Consider the following 20,385-nt stretch of genomic DNA (forward strand, 5'->3'; position numbering starts at 1 on the left):
AAAAACACTACTAATGAGCTGCTAATGACTTTATATTTTTGTTTACCCACAAATTTGCATCCGATAAAAGCAGAGTGGCCGCTAAAAAAATGTCTCCCCAGTCTAAGTCACACCCTTTGTTGCCCTAACTTTGCAGGGTCACAGACAGGACTGTCCCAGCAGGCGGTGCACACTGTGAGAAGAGGCACCCCAAAAGGGCGCTTTGGTCAGTCCAAACACACATTAGACGACACACCAATGGGTTAACATCAAGCACTAGTGCCCTCCCACCATCCACCCCCTCCCAAAATGGACCATCCCATGGATTCACATGACGTGTGTGCATGTGTGTGTGTGTGTGTGTGTGTGTGCGTGTGTGTGTGTGTGTCCCGGTCATATATATATATATAGGACCATGTGGGCTCCGACGTGGAGTTTAGTAGCAAAGACGTTGTGTCGGCTGCAGGCCCTGCCCAAAAAAGACAAGCATTAGCAGGAATATCGGTGCATAGAACAACAGTTCTCCGCCTGTGGGAACTGAGGGACCCCTTCCACAACTCCTCCTTTTCCTCCTCTGTGAAAAGCTGCCCCCCGAAAGAAAAAAAAGAAAAATGGGTGATCTGCTGGAGGACGGCTCGTTCATGTTCACGTCGGAGTCTGTGGGAGAGGGACATCCAGGTAAAGATCACATTTGACATTTGAAATGGTGTGGTTTGTTGTGGTTTAAAGACGCCTGTTTAAGCACGATTGGCATCCCATTCATAGTCACTCATATAGAGCAGTGCTGGTGGGAGGTGGAGCTGCGTGCAAGCGTGGTGTAAGGTTGCATGTTGGTGGAAAAGTGAGTAGCTGAAAAGTTGTGTTTTTTTGCACCATTTAGTGCGGTCTTCCTATTATTGCACAGTTCAAGGGAAGCCATGCACCTTTTTCTCCTCCTCCCCTGTCAATGTGTCAAAGTCCTCCTTGCTACATCGATAATCAGTAAACACACGTAGCAGCTTCACGTGCAAAAATGGCACACGGAAATTATGTAACACACTGAATTTTGATCACTTTTAATGGCAGATTTTTTTTCCCATTGACTTAATGTAATCATACCGTTCATAATTACATATCATTTTTCCAGTACTACTGACTAGTATCTGTGTGCACACTTTATTAAGAATGGATTTTGTGTTGTTATTTTGGAATGGTTAAATAGCATCGCACAGCCTTGGTAGCAAAGACTTGATAACAAACACTTTGTAGGTCTGCTCTCTTCCCACATATGGTGGCTGATTTTAAGGCAATTAGTTTGAGAAAATAATCTACTAAAATAAAATAAAAAATAGAATGCATGACTTTTCCCCGTACTTCAAACAATGATCTTTGCTTATTAAATCACATTTTCATATGATATTTTCATTTTTTAAATATTTTTGGAAAGCTTTTTGGATTAGTTTAGAACACAATATTTTGAGCAAAAAAAAAAAAGTTAAATAATAAGAATTTATTTTGAAATATGTAGTTCAAATAGATTTTCGTATTCTGTTCTAATCTGAATTCTGTTAAATAAAAAAATAAAAAACAATTAAATCAAATACTGAAAGTAAAAAACAAAATACAAATAAAACAATGCTTCTACTTCATACAATTATGTTTGAGTATTAAAAACACATTTTCATATGATATTCTCATTTTCAAAATGTTTATTTAAACTGTTTACATATGTTTTACTTGGGTTAAATATGAGCAAATACAGAAAAAAATATTTTTTAGCAATGCAAAATACATTTAGAAATAATTAATTCGATTCATATTATATCCTGACTTATATTCCCTCAAATAATTTTGAATATTTTTTTGGTTCATGTTAAAAACATTCTGCAAAAAGTTTACATTTTTAAATAAATATATTTTTATTATTAATTTTTAGAACTGCTAATTGTATTTATTTATTCAAATCATTTAAATATTTGTTTTCTATAAATGAGCTTTTAGCAAATATTGCCTAAAAATATATAAAATAAGATCTTTTTTTATTTTATTTTCCCTATTATGTTTGAATGTGAGTGTGAATGTTATCTGTGTTGGCCCTGCGATTAGGTGGCGACTTGTCCAGGGTGTACCCCGCCTTCCGCCCGATTGTAGCTGAGATAGGCTCCAGCGCCCCCCCGCGACCCCGAAGAGAATAAGCGGTAGAAAATGGATGGATGAATGTTTGTATTTTTTTAAATATATATTTTATATTATAGTTTTATTAATTTATATTTATATAAAGTATGTACATTTTATTTTTTAAAAAAGACAGACCAAACACACTAAATCATAATCTATATTTCATTAAGATACAAGAGAATATATATATATATAAATAATAATTCAAAGACATTATTCCAAATCATCTAAGTATTTTTATTAGGTACGTTTTTAGCAAATGTAGCCAAAAATCATAGAAAAATATTTTGCCCACTATATTTCATTTAAAAATATATATTTTCATTTTATATTATTATTTATTTATTATTATTTAAACTATGTACTTTTCATTGTGTTGAACAAAAAACAGACCACAAAATTCTAAATTATAATCAAAATGTTATGAAGATATAAAAATGAATAAATATGTGTATATATATATATATATATATATATATATATATATATATATATATATATATATATATATATATATATATATATATATATATGTGATATGTATGTATATGTGTATACATGTATATATATGTATATGTGTAAATATATGTGTATATATTTATATATGCATCTGTATATATGTATACACATATAAATATATACATACATATTTACACATACGTATATTTATACATATACACACATATACTTATTTATGTATACATATGTATATTTATATCAATCATTTATATACATATGTATATTTATACATATTTATATATGTACATATATGTATATATGTGTGTGTATATATATATATATATATATACTGTATATGTATGTATATATGTGTATATATATATATATATACATGTATGTGAGTATATATATATATATATACATCTATGTATGTATATATATGCATGCATGTGTATGTATGTATGTATATATATATATATATATGTGTGTGTGAGTATATATATATATATATATATATATATATATGTGTGTGTGTATGTATGTATGTGTGTGTGTGTGTGTGTGTGTGTGTGTGTGTACCGGTATATGTATATATATATATATATTTTTTTTATATATATATATAATTTTTTTTTTTTATTATTATTTTTTAATTTATTTAAACTATGTACATTTTATTGTATTGGGAAAAAATACTAAATTATAATCTATATTTTATGAAGTTTTTAAATAATTTCAATATATTTATCCAAATCATTAAAATATTTTTATTAGGTTAGTTTTTAGCAAATGAAGTCCAGAAATGTATAAAAAAAATATTTTGCCCAATATATTTTTATTATTGACATTCATTTTTTATTGACATTTATTTTATTCATTTATAATTATTTAAACTATGTACATTTTATTGTGTTGAGTAAAAAAAACGACTAAAAAGTACTAAATTACAATCCATATTTGTATTATTAAAAGATGAGTACATTTGAAATATCGGTAAGGGCTGAGTGAATGCAAGCATATCCTACTGCTGATGTAAGCCATGTGTTGCATTGCTTCATCATGGTGGTGGTGGTGAGGGGGGGTGCACACAAAGACAGACCCATGAATGGGGGGCGCTCAGTCAGCCATTGTCCCTGCACTGTGCACAAAACACTTCCTGTGTGTGAAACTTGGCACACCCCCTCCCCTTTTTTCCTCGCAGAGCCACACGTGTAAAAGTGAATTCCTGGATTGATTAGTTCTGTCTGACTTGTCACTTCCTTATCCCTGTGTCTTCCCAGACAAGATTTGCGACCAGATCAGCGATGCCGTTCTGGACGCTCACCTCAAGCAGGACCCCGATGCCAAAGTGGCCTGTGGTGGGTAAATTAGGAGCACGTTTCTGTTCACATTCCTGCCCAAATGTCAAAGGTCAACAAGATGTTGCAAACACTCCAGGTGGAATGGAAGTCATTCCACCTAATTCAACTTTTTGAACCTCTTCAATAGCATCAACTTTGTGAACTTGCTGATAACGTTAAGCTGCTGCAAAAGGTCAAAGTTTGAGGAAGCCGAAAAAAAAAAGGCTTGATGTTGATTGTCATCCACAGAGACGGTGTGTAAGACGGGCATGGTGCTGCTCTGCGGAGAGATCACGTCCCGGGCCAACGTTGACTACCAGAAGGTGGTGAGGGAGGCCATCAAACACATCGGCTACGACAACTCCGATAAAGGTGATTCAAAAACAAACATGTCACCAAAGTCCACTATGTGAACCACTACACTACATCAATGCTGTACAAATCATCCATTAATATTTTTGTCTCATAAATTTTTTTTTTTATTATTAATCCCAATGACGTAGAACAATTTGACATATTTTTTTTTAAACATGATTTTAATATGGTCAATACATTAAACAACTATTACAGTAATCAGTCTTTTATCGCTGTTAATTTGTAAAGGACATGACCGCGATAAATAAATTTTTGCGAAGTAAAGTGAATATATTTTTTAAACATTGTTAGAGCCCTCTGGACATGAAATAACACTCTCTAGTCACCTTAAACTATTTCAATCTAATATAGTAATGCTGCCTGAGGCTGAGCCAATCATCAGCCACGATACTGAACAGCGCACTCTGATTGGTTTGGTCTCCTCTAGTGGCCAATACAACTGTAGTTTTTATATTTTCAGTTTATTTACACATGTTTATGTTTGAAAATGCTTAATTTAGGACCAAAAAATAATAATAAAATGCATTTTTTTTAAAAGCGCTGTGGTGAAGCCGCAATATTTAAAGTGTGATGTGGCGAGGTACGACTGAACATTTTATTTTGAAAGACTTTAAACATGTATGACAACCTTTTTTTTTCTGAACATGTGCTTAGGTGAAAAGAGTGGTGTCATTATTACTCAGTTTTAGTTTTTTTATTGTTTTTTTTTAATTACTTTTGTTAATGTTTGTAAAATCTGCACAGCAATCACAGAATTTCCCCATTTTGGGATGAATAAAGTCAATCCTATCCTAATATATTTATATATGAAATGTATTTAATTGTAATATATTTCATAATACATAAATATATTTCATAATACATATATATATATATATATATATATATATATATATATATATATATATACATACATGTGTGTATATATATATATACATACATGTGTGTGTGTATCTATATATATATATATATATATATATATATACATGTGTATATATATATGTATATATATATATATATATATATACATACATGTATATGTATATAAATATACATACATGTGTATATATATATACAAACATGTATATATACATATATACGTGTATATATATATGTGTATATATATATATACAGTATATATATATATATATATATATGCGTATGTATTATATATACGTATATATATGATACTTCCTGTATTTGTTATTAAGATTCATGCATTACTTACTCAGAATTTGATTTTCTAGGAATCGTAACACAAGTGGAGACAAAAAAAAGCACCAGATTTGCGCCAAAATGTAATGATATAGTACGGACCCCAACTCACCACAATAAAAGTGGTCTGAGTAATGTTTTATGTCATGCCAGTAAAAAACTAAGAAGAAGCATAAAGATCCTAGGCACGAGCATAAAATATGTTCTATTGCAGGTTTCGACTACAAGACGTGTAACGTTCTGGTGGCTTTGGAGCAGCAGAGTCCAGACATTGCTCAGGGGGTCCATGTGGACCGCAAGGAGGAGGACATCGGCGCCGGAGACCAGGTAGGCATTACTTGCATAAGTTTAGCTCTTTAAAATATATGAACGCCTACAAGCAAATGGTGCTACAAAACTGGCAGTGATTCCAAACCTTGCATCTTCAGGGTCTGATGTTCGGCTACGCCACAGACGAGACCGAGGAGTGCATGCCTCTCACCATCGTCTTAGCCCACAAGCTCAACTCCAAGATGGCGGAGCTCAGACGCAACGGTACCATCCCTTGGCTGCGCCCGGACTCCAAAACTCAGGTGAGTTTGTGTTGCCAATTCTAAAACAATCCGAACAAAAATCAACTTCAACATGCTCATAAAGCTTCGATAGCGGACGCTTTAATCCCGTAATAAAGCTGAACACCAAGCAAGGGGTAATAACAGGTTTTGGACCGAACCTACTTCCTGTCACATGACCTCCTGTCTGTTCTTCCTCCAATCAGGTGACCGTGCACTACGACCAGAAAGATGGCGCTGTGATCCCCAAGAGGGTCCATACTGTCGTTGTCTCCGTGCAACACGACGACTGCATCTCTCTGGAAGAACAGAAGAAGGTCCTCAGGGAAAAGGTGGGAGATTGATGGATGGATGGATGGATGGAGAGATAGCATCAGCATAGAAATAGGAGTTCAGAACATTCACAGGTCACCATACCCTTAAAATATATATATTTTTTAAATTACAATTAATAAATCATACATTTTTTCCATAAGGCGGTTTCTTATTTGAGGCTCTACACCGCTAAAAACTACAGACTAGAAGGACCTCTGAAAGCTGAAACAATTCCTAATATGCATAAGCTCAAAATAACAGATGCCTGACAATTAATATTACACCCTTTTTTTCACTTTGAAAACACTGTGGTATCTTTGACGTGCACCTTTATCCAAATCTGCATCAAAATCATAAAAATACTAATAGATTATTTTTTTAATAGTTATTTTATATAAATATTTAAGTGTAACAATAAAAATAGGACTTAAAAATATCAAGTTACCATACTAATATTGATACTAAACAAATACATATTTTCTTCCAGTCACTCTCTCACACACACACACACACACACACACACACACACACACACACACACACACACACACACACACACACACACACACACGTGCCAACACACATATGCCAGTGACCTGCACTGACTCAGAAAACTGCTGGGCCCTAAGCAGAATTTTATTTCAAGGGGGTTGTCTTATATTCACGTCGTCTTATATGCCTGTCAATGCGTTACGTGTGGATCGAATGTCAATAGTGTTGGTGTACCTAATGAATTCGGGTCGTCTTGTATGCGGTCGGTATGTTATGTTTGTATTATATGTCAATAGTGTTTGTGTACCTAATGAATTCAGCTTGTCTTATATGCAAGTCAGTTTGTATGTTTGGATTAAATGTCATTAATTCAGGTCGTCATTAATGTGAGTGTCTATATATTGTTGGTGTACCTAATGAATTCAGGTTGTTTTATATGCGGCTCAGCACGTTATGTTTGGATTGAAAGTCAATAGTGTTGGTGCACTTAATGAATTAAGGTCATCATAAATGCGAATGTCCATAGTTTGGTGTACCTAATGAGTTCAGGTCGTCTTATATGCGGGTCAGCACGTTATGTTTGGATTGAAAGTCAATAGTGTTGGTGCACTTAAGGAATTAAGGTTGTCATAAATGTGAATGTCCATAGGTTGGTGTACCTAATGAGTTCAGGTCGTCTTATATGCGGGTCAGTTGGTATGTTTGGATTAAATGTCATGAATTCCGGTTGTCTTGTATGCGGTCAATAGTACGTTATGTTTGTATTAAATGTCAATAGTGTTTGAATACCTAATGAATTCAGCTTGTCTTATATGCGAGTCAGTTTGAATTAAATGTCATGAATTTAGGTCGTCATTAATGTGAGTGTCTATATATTGTTGGTGTACCTAATGAATTCAGGTCGTTTTATATGCGGCTCAGTACATTATGTTTGGATTGAAAGTCAATAGTGTTGGTGCACTTAATGAATTCAGGTTGTCATAAATGCGAATGTCGAAAGGTTGGTGTACCTAATGAATTCAGGTCGTCTTATATGCGGGTCAGTTTGTATGTTTGGATTAAATGTCATGAATTCAGGTCGTCTTGTATGTGGTCAGTACGTTAAGTTTGTGTTAAATGTCAATAGTGTTTGAATACCTAATGAATTCAGCTTGTCTTATATGCGAGTCAGTTTGAATGTTTGAATTAAATGTCATGAATTCAGGTAGTCTTTTATGCGGTCTGTACGTAATGTTTGTATTAAATGTCAATAGTGTTTGAGTACCTAATGCATTCAGCTTGTCATATATGCGAGTCAGTTTGTATGTTTGGATTAAATGTCATGAATTCAGGTCGTCATTAATGTGAGTGTCTATATATTGTTGGTGCACCTAATGAATTCAGGTTGTTTTATATGCGGCTCAGCACGTTATGTTTGGATTGAAAGTCAATAGTGTTGGTACATTTAATGAATTCTGGTCGTCATAAATACGAATGTCCATAGGTTGGTGTACCTAATGAATTCAGGTCGTCTTATATGCGGGTCAGTTTGTATGTTTGGATTAAATGTCATGAATTCAGGTCGTCTTGTATGCGGTCAGTACGTTAAGTTTGTGTTAAATATCAATAGTGTTTGAATACCTAATGAATTCAGCTTGTTTTATATGCGAGTCAGTTCGAATGTTTGGATTAAATGTCATGAATTCAGGTCGCCTTGTATGCGGTCTGTACGTAATGTTTGTGTTAAATGTCAATAGTGTTTGAGTACCTAATGAATTCAGCTTGTCTTATATGTCATGAATTCAGGTCGTCATTAATGTGAGTGTCTATATATTGTTGGTGTACCTAATGAATTCAGGTCGTTTTACATGCGGCTCAGTACATTATGTTTGGATGTCAATAGTGTTGGTGCACTTAATGAATACCTAATGAATTCAGGTCGTCTTATATGCCCATTAGAATGTTTTATTTGAATTGAATGTCAATATTGTTTGTGTACTTATTAACTCAGGGCATCTTTTATGCGCATCAGTACGTTATGTTTGAATCGAATGTCAATAATGTTGGTGTACCTAATGAATTCAGGTTGTTTTATATGCGGCTCAGCACGTTATGTTTGGATTGAAAGTCAATAGTGTTGGTGCACTTAATGAATTAAGGTCATCATAAATGCGAATGTCCATAGGTTGGTGTACCTAATGAGTTCAGGTCGTCTTATATGCGGGTCAGCACGTTATGTTTGGATTGAAAGTCAATAGTGTTGGTGCACTTAAGGAATTAAGGTTGTCATAAATGTGAATGTCCATAGGTTGGTGTACCTAATGAGTTCAGGTCGTCTTATATGCGGGTCAGTTGGTATGTTTGGATTAAATGTCATGAATTCCGGTTGTCTTGTATGCGGTCAATAGTACGTTATGTTTGTATTAAATGTCAATAGTGTTTGAATACCTAATGAATTCAGCTTGTCTTATATGCGAGTCAGTTTGAATTAAATGTCATGAATTTAGGTCGTCATTAATGTGAGTGTCTATATATTGTTGGTGTACCTAATGAATTCAGGTCGTTTTATATGCGGCTCAGTACATTATGTTTGGATTGAAAGTCAATAGTGTTGGTGCACTTAATGAATTCAGGTTGTCATAAATGCGAATGTCGAAAGGTTGGTGTACCTAATGAATTCAGGTCGTCTTATATGCGGGTCAGTTTGTATGTTTGGATTAAATGTCATGAATTCAGGTCGTCTTGTATGTGGTCAGTACGTTAAGTTTGTGTTAAATGTCAATAGTGTTTGAATACCTAATGAATTCAGCTTGTCTTATATGCGAGTCAGTTTGAATGTTTGAATTAAATGTCATGAATTCAGGTAGTCTTTTATGCGGTCTGTACGTAATGTTTGTATTAAATGTCAATAGTGTTTGAGTACCTAATGCATTCAGCTTGTCATATATGCGAGTCAGTTTGTATGTTTGGATTAAATGTCATGAATTCAGGTCGTCATTAATGTGAGTGTCTATATATTGTTGGTGCACCTAATGAATTCAGGTTGTTTTATATGCGGCTCAGCACGTTATGTTTGGATTGAAAGTCAATAGTGTTGGTACATTTAATGAATTCTGGTCGTCATAAATACGAATGTCCATAGGTTGGTGTACCTAATGAATTCAGGTCGTCTTATATGCGGGTCAGTTTGTATGTTTGGATTAAATGTCATGAATTCAGGTCGTCTTGTATGCGGTCAGTACGTTAAGTTTGTGTTAAATATCAATAGTGTTTGAATACCTAATGAATTCAGCTTGTTTTATATGCGAGTCAGTTCGAATGTTTGGATTAAATGTCATGAATTCAGGTCGCCTTGTATGCGGTCTGTACGTAATGTTTGTGTTAAATGTCAATAGTGTTTGAGTACCTAATGAATTCAGCTTGTCTTATATGTCATGAATTCAGGTCGTCATTAATGTGAGTGTCTATATATTGTTGGTGTACCTAATGAATTCAGGTCGTTTTACATGCGGCTCAGTACATTATGTTTGGATGTCAATAGTGTTGGTGCACTTAATGAATACCTAATGAATTCAGGTCGTCTTATATGCCCATTAGAATGTTTTATTTGAATTGAATGTCAATATTGTTTGTGTACTTATTAACTCAGGGCATCTTTTATGCGCATCAGTACGTTATGTTTGAATCGAATGTCAATAATGTTGGTGTACCTAGTGAATTCAGGTCGTCTTATATGCAGGTCAGTTTGCATGTTTGAATTAAATGTTGTGAATTCAGGTCGTCATAAATGCGAGTATCAATCGTGTTGGTTTACCTAATAAATTCAGCTCATTTTATATGCTCATCAGAAACTTATGTTTGGATTGTGTGTCGAAAGTGTTCAGGGTTTCCCCGAAACTGCCAAGGGGGGCGTGGTCACAATGACGTCATCGAGTAATTTGCATAATCTGTTATGATGCCATGATTTTCTTTGAAAAGGCTAAAAAATTGATACATACATTTAAAACAAATCTGTTTTTATTAATTAGTATAAACATGTATTTTTTTTATCGTTTTGCCATATTCTCAATTGTTGCTGCTTTTTGAGAATTTTTTTTCAAAAGCGCGGTTTTTGGTGATCAAAATATTTTTTCGGTGGTCAAGTTTTCGGTACATCACTTGTCAATAGTGCAGAAATAATAGGCTATGTATATATATATATCAATTCATACTGTAACGACCTGCTAATGTTAATGTTTTATGTTTGCGTGGTTTGGATTTGATGTCGGTTTTTCCCAGGTTTACAAACACACCGCCCGTGCATGAAAGGTGATTGGCAGAGAATAGGGAAGTGTTGTTGTGTGTCGGGAGACGAAAGTGTTTTCACGGGGAGGTAAAACCTGTTGGAGTTGTGCCGTTGTTATCATAAGATTGGTAATAAAAGTTAAAAATAGCGTCGGACTTAGCGTCTTTTTTTGTGGCGGCTACAATATATTATATTACTTTAATTTGTTTGAGTAAAAAAATATATATATATTATTACATTAAGGGGAAACTCTGCTGTTGGTGTACCTCATGAAGTACTAACTTGTGTGTTTTTTAACAGGTGATCAATGCGGTGGTGCCCGCCAAGTACTTGGACGATAAGACAGTCTACCACCTGCAGCCCAGCGGCCGCTTTGTCATCGGTGGACCTCAGGTAACCCCACCAGGCCCAGACCACCATGAAACGGAAGCCAAATGGAGTGTGACCTTATTTTTGTGTCGTCCATTAGGGAGATGCCGGCGTCACGGGCCGCAAGATCATCGTGGACACGTACGGGGGCTGGGGCGCTCACGGGGGCGGAGCTTTCTCGGGCAAAGACTTCTCCAAAGTGGACCGCTCGGCCGCTTACGCCGCTCGCTGGGTGGCCAAGTCTCTGGTCAGGGCCAAGCTGTGCAGGAGGGTCCTGGTCCAGGTGGGACTTCTTGTCTTGTCAAACCGCATTCAGTGATAAACAAAGGCTTCATCACGCTGACGTCCTAACAGGTGTCCTACGCCATCGGGGTGGCTCACCCGCTGTCCATCTCGTTGTTCACCTACGGCTCGTCCAAAAAAACGGAGTCGGAGCTTCTCCACATCGTCAACAAGAACTTTGACCTGAGGCCAGGAGTCATTGTCAGGTAAACAAAGTCACATAACATGCTTTTAGACTATAAAAATGGGAGCCATTACCTCCCTGCTTGGTACTCAGCATCAAGGGTTGGAATTGGGGGTTAAATCACCAAAAATGATTCCCGGGCACGGCCACTGCTGCTGCTCACTGCTCCCCTCACCTCCCAGGAGGTGATCAAGGGTGATGGGTCAAATGCAGAGAATAATTTCGCCACACCGTGTGTGTGACAATCATTGGTACTTTAACTTTTTTAACTTGAACTTTTTGGTGTTTCCCCCAACTGAAGTTCACATATTTACCACTAGAGGCCGACAAAGATTACTTGTTTTCTACACTTTTTGCTATGGCAGTACCCTATTTTCCGGACTATAAGGCACACTTAAAATCTTTTTTTTTCTCAAAACTCGACAATGCGTCTTATAACCCGGTGCGCCTAATGTACGTAATAATTCTGGTTTTGCTTACCGACCTCGAAGCTATTTTATTTGGTACATGGTGAAAGGATAAGTGTGACCAGTAGATGGCAGTCAAACATAAGAGATACGTGTAGACTGCAATATGACTCAAGTAAACAACACCAACATTGTATATGTTCCATTGAAAATATAGAACATTACACATGACGCTCAAAAATCTATCAAAATGTTTTAGTGCGACTTTGGTAAGCAATGAAGCCACACCGCTTGATGGATTGTACTGTGTTTCAACATACGAGTATTATTATGGTGTGTGTATAAGGTAAGACATATTATCTGGCGTTTTGTTTCGCAATATTATGCAAAAGCAACTTTTCTTACCTTCTGGTACCTCCATCCATCCATCCATTTTCTACCGCTTGTCCCTTTTGGGGTCGCAGGGGGTGCTGGAGCCTATCTCAGCTGCATTCGGGCGGAAGGCAGGGTACACCCTGGACAAGTCGCCACCTCATCGCAGGGCCAACACAGATAGAAAAACAACATTCACACACTCAAAAAAATGACTCATTGGATGAACTCAATTAAAATGAGGGCAGAATTTCCATCCAACAAATATATGTTGCCCTAACTCAAAATTAGTACATTCTCGCAATACAATAAAAATTAGTTAGTCCAACTAAGTTTTAGCAAATAAAGCCAAAATGAAATTATTGCAATAACTTAGTGAAATTGGTTTACATTTGTCAGACTAATTTTTTAACAAATACAGCTCAAATTAAATTATTTGGGTTACTAAGCGAAATTGATTTATATGTGCCCAACTCAAAATTGATTGGAAATTAAGCAAGCTAAAAATCACCCTTTATCACATAAAAACACATCAGACAAAACCTGGTTGGTATTTGTAATGTAGAATAATCCTAAATTCAACAATCTTGAATATAACACCACAAGATGTCAAAGTTACTTGCAAACACAAACCAAAATGTTGAATTTCAGTGAAAACAAAACATCAAGAAGTCAATTTTACAAAAAGACCAAGATGTCAGGTTTGCATACCAACACAGACCAAGAACTTAGTTTTATATTAACAAAGATGTCAAATGTACTTGATACAAAGCACAGAGAAGTCATTCTTAGTTATAAAACACCAAGAAACAGTTTGACCTTTTTTTAAATAACTCGAGGCAAACTTTATGAGAAATGGTTCTCCAAAATAGCTTAAAGTGGTGTAAAATTAACACTGAGCGCCACAAAGGAAACTTGCTGATCTGTATTTGGGATCTGCATAAGTCCTGAAAATTTGCGTGCGTCCGCCTTTGTAATCCGTAGTGACCGTAGTCGATAAGCTTCTTCTTTTTCTCTATCTTCTTGTTATGAGACATTCATCCTCCGCTGTTGCCATTTCTAATATAAAGTAGTGTAAAGTTCTTACTTATATATGTCAGTAAACTCGCCATGAAAGTGCTAAAACATACCGGTGTAGTGACTTTACATTATTCACCCAAGGAACTTTAGTTATTAGAGAGTTCCGGTCGGACGGTTTTTCACGGGACACATTTCCGGCGGATGAGGAGATGCTGCTCCATTATTGATTGAAGTAAAGTCTGAATGTCATTAAAACAGTTAGCTCCATCTTTTGACACTTCTTCCACTCCCGTCCTTGCACGCTACACCGCTACAACAAAGATGACGGGGAGAAGACGCTGTCGAAGGTGAGCCACGTAAATAAGACCGCCCGCAAAACGGCGCATCCTGAAGCGACTGTCAGAAAGCGGCTTGAAGATGATCTGTAAAACATCATCTATGCAACATTTTGAGCAAAGAACCACCATCACATGTTATGTAGACCACAAGGAAGTGTTTTACATTTAGAAAAATAATAATAATATGACTCCTTTAATGCGCCTTATATATAGAAAAAAAAGATAGAAAATAGAGCATTCATCGGCAGTGCGCTTTATAATCCGGTGCGCCCTATGGTCTGGAAAATACTGTATCTTATAACAATGATCCATAATAGACTTTTTAAAATGTGTAATAAAAAACAACCTTACACAGTCGTCTGTTGCTACTTTTTACTTAGAATATTATTTCCGTCAGCATATTCTACAACATTTTTGGCCTAAATTAAAGCTTTTTCAAGCATCAAAATGTCGAAAAAAAAATTACAAATCAATACTAGGCTAGTATTGCTCACTAGATGAGACCAAACCAAACCTATAAAAAAACAGGGTTGACAAAACGCCATAAAATATATATATATATATATGTGTGTGTGTGTATATATATACATATATACATATGTGTGTATATATATATATATATATATACATATATATCCACACACACATACAGTATATATACATATATACACGTATATCCACACACACACATATATATATACGTATATCCACACACACACACACATATGGTAAATGGGTTATACTTGTATAGCGCATTTCTACCTTTTTTTAAGGAATTCAAAGCTATTTGACACGATTTCCACATTCACCCATTCACACACACATTCACACACTGATGGCAGGAGCTGCCATGCAAGGCGCTAACCAGGACCCATCAGGAGCAAGGGTGAAGTGTCTTGCTCAAGGACACAACGAACGTGACTAGGATGGTAGAAGGTGGGGATTGAACCAGGAACCCTCAGATTGCTGGCACAGCCACTCTCCCAACTTTGCCACGGCGTCCCCCAACACACACACATATATATATATATATATATATATATATATATATATATATATATATATATATATATATATATATATATATATATATATATATATATATATATATATATATATATATAAATATATATATACACACACACACACACACACACACATATATACTGTACATATACACACATATATACACGCACACACACACACATACCATATTTTTCGGACTATAAGTCGCAGTTTTTTTCATAGTTTGGCCGGGGGTGCGACTTATACTCAGGAGCGACTTATGTGTGAAATTATTAACACATTACCGTAAAATATCAAATAATATTATTTATCTCATTCACGTAAGAGACTAGACGTATAAGATTTCATGGGATTTAGCGATTAGGAGTGACAGATTGTTTGGTAAACGTATAGCATGTTCTATATGTTATAGTTATTTGAATGACTCTTACCATAATATGTTACGTTAACATACCAGGCACGTTCTCAGTTGGTTATTTATGCCTCATATAACGTACACTTATTCAGCCTGTTGTTCACTATTCTTTATTTATTTTAAATTGCCTTTCAAATGTCTATTCTTGGTGTTGGGTTTTGTCAAATAAATTTCCCCAAAAAATGCGACTTATACTCCAGTGCGACTTATATATGTTTTTTTCCTTCTTTATTATGCATTTTTCGGCCGGTGCGACTTATACTCCGGAGCGACTTATACTCCGAAAAATACGGTATATATATTTATATACACACACACACACATATACATATATATGACTTGCTTTTAACACTTTGATGACCCTTTTGGATCCCCGCGACATGCAACATTAGCCAAAATTGAGGGAGCCCTAATGGTTAATATCAAAATGGCCCCCATGCTGTGGAAATAAGTGGAAAAAGTTTGGACACCCCTGATCTACACTGTGCACTAAGTTAAGTTAAAGTACCAATGACATACTTGCCAACCCTCCCGGATTTTCCGGGAGACTCCCGAAATTCAGCGCCTCTCCCGAAAACCTCACGGGACACATTTTCTCCCGAAAATCTCTCGAAATTCAGGCGGACCTGGAGGCCACGCCCCCTCCAGCTCCATGCGGACCTGGAGGGTCCGCATGGAGCAATGTTGTTGTAATATATTGAGTTGAAGGCAATAAACAGGCGAGGGGATGAAGTACGTCTCTTTACTGTAGACTTCAGAACAGACTCACACACTTGACGTCAGGTGCGCAACACCACGTAAATCGTTGGCCAACCAAAAAGTAACCCCAGTACGCTATAGCCAACATTCACCAGGAGATAGCAACAGACAAACATAGATCACTCTATTACATTCCAGTCTCTCCATGTTTTCTCGCCATGGTAACATGTGATCCACATGCACTGTGCGCTGTCTCTGTCCCTCTTGATATAGATATATATGTATATATATATACCGTATATATATATATATATATATATATATATATATATATATATATATAAGAAAATACTTCACTTTCAGTGAAATATATATATATATATATATATATATATTTTACTATATATATATATATATATATATATATATATATATATATATATATATGAAATACTTGACTTGGTGAATTCTAGCTGTAAATATACTCCTTCCCTCTTAGCCAAGCCCCCAACCACGCCCCCGCCCCACCCCGACCTCCCGAAATCGGAGGTCTCAAGGTTGGCAAGTATGACCAATGATTGCCACACACACACACACACACTAGGTGTGGTGAAATGTGTCCTCTGCATTCGACCCATCCCTTTGTTCACCCCCTGGGAGGTGAGGGGAGCAGTGAGCAGCCCAATTGTTGATACACATATTGTATTGCATATCATTGTTGCTGTGGGTACGTCTAAATAAACCTTTTTTTTTTAATATATATTATTTTGTACAATTAGAGGATGTCCGTTGGGATTTATTGTGGTTGTTGTGTTCTGCTAATCACGTTTGCAGTATTGATATTTAAAGACTGCTCCAATTGTGCCTGCAGGGAACTGCAGCTGAAGAGGCCCATCTACCAACAGACCGCCACCTACGGTCACTTTGGCCGGCCAGAGTTTTCCTGGGAGGTTCCCAAAAAGCTTATTTTGTAGAACGCTCAACTTAAATAAGCCAGAAAGATGAATCAAACCAAAGTTATGCAGGGGGATAGGAGGATATATAATGTGAAGGACATCTAATGGGAGACATCTTTCATCCTATTAGCCTGGTGCTTATTTCCCCGACTCCCGTATTTTTTTAAATAAATGTAGATTTACAAATCACCACAACCTCAATGAATGTACAATAGACGTTGTTTTTGTTGTTGTAATCATTAAAACAAAGCCGTGCTCAACAAACAGGTCAATAAATAAGACACAGGGAGCGCGATGGTCTGCTCTCACAAGCATGTTACAATCAACCAAACTGTAAAATAGCCTTTGCTTTATTTTCCCAACTGCTGTGCTTCAGTGTACGGAGCCCCTAAAGGGACATGGAGGAAATCTATTTTTATTTTTTTATAATTCATTTTTATTTTTTTTAGACATGTATCTCGTGCGCACGAGAAACTTTTTCTAAAGTTATAAAAAAAAATAATAATAATAATAATAAAACATTTTTTAGACATGTATCTCATGCGCAAAAGATAGTTTCCCTTGCGCACAAGATACATGTCTAAAAAAAAAAAAAAAAATTATAAATTGGGGATTTTTTTTTTTATAATTCTTTTTTTTGTTTTTAGACATGTATCTCGTGCGCACGAGAAACTTTTTCTAAAGTTATATATAAAAAAAAAAAATTATAATTTTTTTTAGACATGTATCTCATGCCCAAAAAACTTTTTCTAAAGTTATATTAAAAAAATGTATAATTTTTTTTTTAGACGTATCTCGTGCGCACGAAAAAACTCTTGTGCGAACGAGATACATGTCTAAAAACATATATATATATAATTTTTTTTTTTTTTTATAACTTTATAAAAAGTTTCTCGTGCGCACGAGAGTTTCCCTTGCGCACAAGATACATGTCTTAAAAAAAAAAAAATTATAAATTGGGGGAATTTTTTTTTTTTTATAATTCTTTTATTTTTTTAATTATTTTTTTAGACATGTATCTCGTGCGCACAAGAAACTTTTTCTAAAGTTATATAAAAAACAAATGTATATATTTTTTTTTAGACATATCTCGTGCGCACGAAAAAACTATCTTGTGCGCACGAGATACATGTCTAAAAAAATAAATATAAAAAAATTTTTTAATATAACTTTATAAAAAGTTTCTCGTGCGCACGAGATAGTTTCCCTTGCGCACAAGATACATGTCTAAAAAAAAAAATTATAAATTTGGGGAAAACATTTTTTTTTATAATTCTTTTTTTTGTATTTTTTTTTTGTTTGTAGACATGTATCTCGTGCGCACGAGAAACTTTTTCTAAAGTTATATATAAAAAAAATAATTTATAATTTTTTTAGACATGTATCTTGTGCGCAAAAAACTTTCTAAAGTTATATTAAAAAAAAAGTATAATTTTTTTTTTTAGACGTATCTCGTGCGCACAAAAAAACTATCGTGCGCACGAGATACATGTCTAAAAAAATATATATATAATTTTTTTTTTTTATAACTTTACAAAAAGTTTCTCGTGTGCACGAGTTACATGTCTAAAAAAAAATAAAATTCCCCCATGTCCCTTTCGGGCTCTGTATCAGTGCCTTCACACCTCGTCTGTTTGTCTGCAACTCTTCTCATTTTAAACTATTTCCACTCAAACCGCTTTCTTTGTGGGCCTCCAGAACAAACGCACAAGTTCATCTAAAAGAGTCAGAACATGTGTTTCTACGGGCATTTTGACTTTTTTCACCACGTCTTAATTTCTACAGAGTATATTAATTCCTCAGTGCTGAGCCTTTACCAACAGCCCAGTGTTGTTTTTATTTTTGAAGAATATTACTTTTATGAGTTGTGTTGATCCATGTCCTTGATACTGTCATCTTTTTTGTTGGCAAAGTAACCGGACAGTGTAAATAATTAAACACAGAAAATTAAAGATGTCAATTGTCCAAATTGTGTGTATTTTTGTGTGTGTGTGTGTGTCAGAGGTGGGTAGTAACGCGCTACATTTACTCCGTTACATCTACTTGAGTAACTTTTGGGATAAATTGTACTTCTAAGAGTAGTTTTAATGCAACATACTTTTACTTGAGTATATTTATAGAGAAGAAACGCTACTTTTACTCCGCTCCATTTATCTACATTCAGCTACTGATTTTTATCGATCTGTTAATGCACACTTTGTTTGTTTTGGTCTGTTATGAATCACTGTCAAATGTACATCGTGTGGAGACATTTATTAACGCACTGCAGCCTCATAGACAGACAGAGATACACACACACACACACACACACACTCACGCATGCATACAAATACCAATCAGAAGTGCACAAGTGTGTTCCCAGGTGCAGCCCACACCTATCAGTTTATGGTTTGCGTAAAGGCTAACTTGTTATTTTCCTTTGTAATCTCTGCCTACTGAGCCTATGGTGCTGTTAAGTTATTGTGGCTCAATTTGCCTTCATTTTTTTTAATGTTAATGTATTATTATTTAATATATATTATTGTTTTAGTTGCTTAAGAGATATTCCTGGCTCTGAATTTGCTCATTGCTATTTTTATGTTTTTGTGCATTATTTGTTGCCGTCATCATTAAACGAACAGGTTACTCATCAGTTACTCAGTACTTGAGTAATTTTTTCACAACATACTTTTTACTTTTACTCAAGTCAATATTTGAATGACTACTCCTTACTTTTACTTGAGTAATAAATCTCTAAAGTAACAGTACTCTTACTTGAGTACAATTTCTGGCTACTCTACCCACCTCTGGTGTGTGTGTCCATGAAGAAAAACAGTGGATTTTAAGAGAATGGTTTATTTGTTGAACATTAAGGCGTACGTACAGTATACAATCATACAAGACATGTCATCAAAATAGAATTTACAACCTAAAATCCTCTTTGGTTTACATCAAAGTAGCACAAAATAATAATAATAATAAGGCACGTAGGCAGCGTGTTGCATTTTGATAAGATTATTGAATATATATTTATTTTTGTGAGGTTTTAAAGGTAAACTATTCCAGATGCTCTTGCTATTTTCCTACTGATTGCATGACTAATATTCAACATTGGTGAGCAGCGCAAGCGTACAATCAGACTTGATTAAAAAGAAATGATAAAAGCATCTACACAAAATATACAAAACGCG

The 20,385-nt window shown here is 35.2% G+C and overlaps 1 protein-coding gene across 1 annotated transcript; it reads left to right on the forward strand.

Moving 5' to 3' along the window:
- Positions 1-389: 389 nt before the first annotated feature.
- Positions 390-17,717, forward strand: mat1a (methionine adenosyltransferase 1A). Its single transcript, XM_061941561.1, has 10 exons — positions 390-657; positions 3,876-3,953; positions 4,185-4,307; positions 5,740-5,852; positions 5,954-6,097; positions 6,283-6,408; positions 11,448-11,540; positions 11,617-11,799; positions 11,871-12,004; positions 17,131-17,717. Exons 1-10 carry the CDS (start codon positions 591-593, stop codon positions 17,231-17,233), a joined length of 1,164 nt encoding a protein of 387 aa, XP_061797545.1. The 5' UTR covers positions 390-590; the 3' UTR covers positions 17,234-17,717.
- Positions 17,718-20,385: the final 2,668 nt, after the last annotated feature.

This window comes from Nerophis lumbriciformis, linkage group LG02 (assembly GCF_033978685.3).
Source record: "Nerophis lumbriciformis linkage group LG02, RoL_Nlum_v2.1, whole genome shotgun sequence".
In the NCBI taxonomy this organism is placed as follows: Eukaryota; Metazoa; Chordata; class Actinopteri; order Syngnathiformes; family Syngnathidae; genus Nerophis; species Nerophis lumbriciformis.

Excerpts from the sequence above, each read along its gene's own strand:
- mat1a (XM_061941561.1), top strand. The coding sequence starts at position 591 with ATGGGTGATCTGCTGGAGGACGGCTCGTTCATGTTCACGTCGGAGTCT. Across the intron at positions 4,308-5,739 it reads CTACGACAACTCCGATAAAG|GTTTCGACTACAAGACGTGT; the intron begins GTGATTCAAAAA and ends GTTCTATTGCAG. Across the intron at positions 6,098-6,282 it reads GCCCGGACTCCAAAACTCAG|GTGACCGTGCACTACGACCA; the intron begins GTGAGTTTGTGT and ends TCCTCCAATCAG.